The following is a 5,780-nucleotide window of genomic DNA, read 5'->3' on the forward strand; positions in this document are numbered from 1 at the left end:
TTTTTTTTTACAAAAAGAAAACATCAGGAATATATTAAAGTAATATACAATTGGGATACATGCACAATATATTTTTAACAATATGAAAAACAAAATAATTTAGGCAATTTAGACACTAATTTATTATCTATATGTATACCCAATTTAAAGTCCAGTTCATTTACAAAATTATTTTTAAATATGCCAGACATTGATTTTCAGGTCTTGTATAACAAAAAAAATATTGTTTTACTATTTTTAGTGCCGATATATTTAAAATTTTACCAAATAACCCCCATAGATGTAATACATATTTATAATACGGTTTATTTCGATTGTGTAGCTTTGTGCTTAATTACAAACAAAACAAAAACGTTTTTTATCAATTAACTTAAGAGATAAAACGGAATTGAGAAACTTTTGGCTATAAAAAACATTAACTCAAACTGAAACAAATATTTGGTAATTTATTTTTCATTGTATAAATTTGTCTTACCGTCCTTTTCTTTCTTTTCCTTCTTCTTTCGTTCTCTCAACTCTTGATTCTTTCTTCTAATTTCCTGAATAGGTAATAGAGACTTTCGTTCCCAGTCACCAGGTGGCAACACAATACTGTCATCCAGAAACTCGTTAATCGCATGTAAAATATCATTTCTTTCTTGAGCTTTGTAAGCCACCTCGTGGAAATTCTGTAATACGATCATAACGACAGAATAAAAAAATCTTAGGTTTTCTTATGTTAGCGCAACATGATTATTACGCCACTCGTGAAGAAAAGCAAAAAACCTATTAAAAGTTATCATAAGCTAGACAAACTTATTGCGAAAACGGTTATAAAAACAGGTTAGTTGCAGATCATATTTTTCCCACAATTCTTTTAATTTGTCCGTTGCGTCTCGAAAACAGAGGTGTGTGAATACAGCATTTCTGATCTATCTTTTGTTTCCCACAATTCACTGTCCAGTAAGCATTTCGTCATAAGTGGGGGTGGATGATGAAAGACAAAAGATTATATGAAATTCTAGTTATATATGCAGTATCATACTATAAAACACAGAAAGCCGGCGAACTGTTGAAAAAACAAAATGCCTAAATTGTAACTTTTATACTGCATGCATAAATATCGTTTCATAGAATCTTTTTCCTCTCATCATCTACCCAAACTGGTGAGTTCGGATGTTGAACGAAAAGCTTACTGGACAACGACTTGTAAATTGATGTTTTTACACACCTGTGATTTCGAGCAGCAAAGGAAAAACTAAGAGGAACGTGGAAGAAAGAAAGGAAAAAAAACATATGCATTTACCTTGATTTTATGACAACTTTTAGGCCTAGTTACTTTCAACATTTTGGAAACCGTGAATAGGATTTTAAGTGAGCTAGATGTACGTTGAAGCTAATGAATATAAAACTGTGAGATTTACATAGCGAATTTAGGAATTGCAGGAAAAAACTGATGAAAAATTAAAATACAAGCCAAAGGAGGGCCATGGCCGCATGCCCCCTGGCTACGCCAGTGTAAATAGGCTTGTTGTAAAAGTAATGTGTCCTCTAAAACAGTATTGGTAAGTTGAAAAGTAGTGTGTCCTCTAAAACATATTGGTAAGTTGTCATCAACTAGGTATACTCGTTGTAAAAGTAATGTGTCCTCTAAAACAGTATTGGTAAGTTGTGTTCAACTAAGTATACTCGTTGTTGAAGTAGTGTATTCTCTAAAACAATATTTGTTGCGTTGTCAGTAGGTAAGGAAAGTTATTGTAGAAGAATGAGTATCCTCCAAAATATGTTGTCAGAAGTTAGATAGACATGTTGAAGAAGTAGAATGGCCCGGCATGGCCAGATGGTTAGGGCGCTCGACTCACAATCCGAGGGTCGCGGGTTCGAATCCCAGTCACACCAAACATGCTCGCCCTTTCAGCCGTGGGGGCATTATAATGTGACGGTCAATCCCACTATTCGTTAGTAAAAGAGTAGCCCAAGAGTTGGCGGCGGGTGGTGATGACTAGCTGCTTTCCCTCTAGCCTTACACTGCTAAATTAGGGACGGCTAGCGCAGATAGCCCTCGTTTAGCTTTGCGCGAAATTCAAAAACAAAACAAACAAACAAACAAGAAGTAGAATATCCTCCTAAGTATATTTATTACGTTGGAAGAAAATTCGTTTTCAAAGTAGTGTATACTTCAAAACAGTACTTGTGACGTTGTCAGTGGCTAGATAAATTTTGTGAAAAATTTTATTCCAGCAGTACTAGTTGACACCAGCTAGTTAAATAGTGTATCTCCAAATTAATTGTTGTTTATTAGTTGCAGTTATTGCAAGTAATAATATTGGATAAATAAATAAAAAGACAAAAAGTCCCTTTTCAAACACGATATCTCAAAATTCCTTATAGCACTGTTCTATTTGATATATCTTTTACTTGTAATATACGACATTGGTAAAAGAAATCACTCTTTAAGGCTCACACACCGGCTAACTTCACGATTTCTTTCACTACCTAACTTTTAATTTCTATCTGAACTTACTTGATTTACGCTCATTTGATCGCACATATGTATATGTATATAAATTGTCCAACTGAGGCCTCGAACTTTCTCCTAACTACGAGACGCTATGATGTAACAATACTCATTTAAGGCAACGAGAAAAATACTGAAGATTCGAGTAACGTGACTTCAACAATACCACAACAATTGAACTGCATACCCAACGCACGAGTCGAAATGAGCTACGTAACAAAACTTGTCACAACTAACGTTTTTTAAACAATCAACGTCATGAAAACTAAACAATCATTAAGTCACACAATGAACTAAATAATAACATTCTTGTATTCAATTACAGCTACTTATTCATTAAGAGAGAAAGTCATTGTTAAGAGTACACATCCCAAATGTGATATATATATTATAACTTTTTAATTGGTCCCGTGTAAGAAATTACAACAAAGCATTAATTTTTAGATCTGTAATTCTGGATCCTCAAATGAAAATTATTAGAATGTCCGAAGATGCGAAGTTTCGTGGGATTTGCCAAATCCATAATAAATACGAGTAAGCGAAAATTACCATCCGGTTTTTATTCATAAGGAAAGTGATAAAAAAAACAACCTAAATTTTATTTAATAAAAATGATAAGTCTTCGGATTTGCAACGCTAAAATCAGGGGTTCGATTCCATTCGGTGAGCCCTCCAGTGGCACAGCGGTATGTCTCGATACCCGTGGTAGGCAGAGCACATATAGTCAATTGTTTAACTTTGTGCATAACTACAAACAAACAAACCACTCGGTGAACACAGCAGATAGCCAGATGTGGCTTTGCTTTAAGAAAACACACACAGTATTCAAACTGTAAACATTAATGAGCAGAAGAAAAAAAAAAGGCCGCTTTGACAGCTAAAGTGAACAAGAATGTATCCAGAAGTAGGCTCTTAATTTGTATTGTTCACGTGGTTTACTTTAAGACGTCAATCATTGAAACATTACCCGTCATGCCTTCATTTTTGTAATCAACCATCTTCGCTACAGTATACTGTAACATGTACGTATGTAAATAAATCATGACTGTAGAGCAATATCTAGATATGTCGAAATTTGATGGCATATTTGTGAACTGCTGGAATGATAAATATCGAGTGGATAATCGCGATTCAACTATTGTGTAAGTTAAGACGGTCAACATTGGTCCTGTAACGACACACTATGACGAAATAATTCGATATTTTTAACAAGTTTTTTTATTTATTACAAACGGAATTATTTTGTTAAATTGTAGTAGAACTGATGAAAATTAAAACTGTTAAACATATCTGAGGCTATACTTACCGTGTTCGACATGAGCGTGGAGATAGAACGGCCAACCTCGTGATAATTCAAGTCGGTTTTCTTTGGTCCCAGTAAAATGAATATGAATCGAACAGGGATGGAAACCTTAAACACAAGTCAACATCAATCAGTCAAATATTCATCAATTGATTTTTGCAATAAAAGTTAGTTTAAAAATGTCTGCACTCAAGATAAGATTCATTTAATATACAAACTTGCGAACTGAAAAGCAACAACAACAATTAATAATTAGAAAATATATTCTAGAGTAGGGTGGGCGTGGTTTAGTGGTTAGCGCACCCGAACTGTGAAATCGATGGTTCGTGGTTTCGTCCTATTGCCACCAGAGTGCGCTCCGCACGTTGGGGAATATGGATGCCCTTAGTCGGTCAAGTAAAAATTGTCCAAGAGGTGCTGTTGACTAACCAGCATGGCCAGGTGGTTAGGGCACTCGACTCGCAATCTGAGGGTCGCGGGTTCGAATCCCCGTCCTACCAGACATGCTCGTCCTTTCAGCTGTGGGGGCATTATAATGTGACGGTCAGTCTCGCTATTCGTAGCCCAAGAGTTGGCGGTGGGTGGTGATGACTAGTTGCCTTCCCTCTAGTCTTACACTGCTAAATTAGGGACGGCTAGCGCAGATAGCCCTCGTGTGGCGCGAAATTTAAAAACAAACAAATACACTTGTGGATGGCTATATAGTTTATACAGAGATAACTCTTTGTGTAGCTTTTCAGGAAAATTCGAAAACAAAAATATTTGAGGTAGATGGTGCTAATTCTTACCTCTGTGATAGTTGGTAGGACTTGACCTTCAGCTAACCTTACGAAAACCACAGCAGGTTTTTCCAGAAAATCTAAAGAACCAACTAACACTGATGTTGCTTCTGCACCTTCCGGAATCCGTCGTAAAATGGTGGATTCCATTTTAGGCAGATCTTCGTGTGAGGCATTCCGTATGATTTGTTTAATTTCTTTTTGGGCCTGTGAACACCGTTATCGAGGTTATAATGAAATGAACATAATCAAGAAAACATTACAGTATAAGTAATTAATTTTACCGTTAAGTAATTGTAATTAAGTTGTCCATAACTTCAAATCTTGAACGATTTATTCAATACGGAACTTTAAAATATTGAGAAAAAATTAGATTAATTTATTCAGGATGGGCAACTTTCACAGACGAATCAATATTTCATTGTTTGGGAAGAAACAAAAATATATACAACTAAATAAATAAATAGAATAATGAAATGACTTATTCACAATAAACTACAATTTTAGGCCTCCTTATTGTTCCTAAATGCTCCCCCAATGGCACAGCGGTATGTCTGCGGACTTACAACTCTAGAATCCGGGTTTCGATACCCGTGATGAGCAGAGCACAGATATGATTCGTAAAAATTTCTACGTAATATTAATTTAATTCAATAAATATAAAACAATTTACCAGCCTAACCTACCTCAGGTTCCTCTGTGATTGAGATTCGGGTTTCAGATAATCCTGAAGAAAAGTTAGGTAAGGATCGGACTCCTGCAATATCTGGGGCTATGAAACTTCCATTTGAAGAAATTATTTTTGTTAACCTGTGAAGCAGACAAAGTAGATAATTTTAGAAATATGTTAAGCGGTTAATTTTGTTTATCCATGGATTTCAGTCATTACAAACGGTTCAAAATAAATGAATGGGGTAATTTAAAAGGTAAACAAGTAGTAATATAATTATTGATTTATCTTTATTGGGAAATAGTCATTAAACTAGTACAAAAAAAAATAATTTAAAACCCAGCAATGTAATTGTAAGTGACTTAATTAATAAGCTTACCTTGGAAACATTTATTTTGTACGTGTATTATTTCAAACATTTATGAGATAAGCCTAAAATGGATCGTGATGATAAGCCAGTACGTACTGAATCGGGCCAGGCATGGCCAGGTTGTTAGGGCGCTCGACTCGCAATCTGAGGGTCGCGGGTTA

General features: G+C 35.2%; 1 protein-coding gene across 1 annotated transcript in view; it reads right to left on the reverse strand.

The window, feature by feature from the left end:
* The window catches only part of LOC106472791 (anion exchange protein 3-like), a 23,667-nt gene that overhangs the window by 15,789 nt on the left and 2,098 nt on the right, over positions 1–5,780 (reverse strand). The window contains exons 3-6 of the mRNA XM_022401326.1: positions 5,266–5,389; positions 4,589–4,786; positions 3,804–3,908; positions 476–668 (exon numbers count right to left, since the gene is read on the reverse strand). Coding sequence (XP_022257034.1) covers positions 476–668; positions 3,804–3,908; positions 4,589–4,786; positions 5,266–5,389 — 620 coding nt within the window. The remainder of the gene's footprint in view (positions 1–475; positions 669–3,803; positions 3,909–4,588; positions 4,787–5,265; positions 5,390–5,780) is intronic.

This window comes from Limulus polyphemus, unplaced genomic scaffold, assembly GCF_000517525.1.
Source record: "Limulus polyphemus unplaced genomic scaffold, Limulus_polyphemus-2.1.2 Scaffold5612, whole genome shotgun sequence".
Taxonomy (NCBI): domain Eukaryota; kingdom Metazoa; phylum Arthropoda; class Merostomata; order Xiphosura; family Limulidae; genus Limulus; species Limulus polyphemus.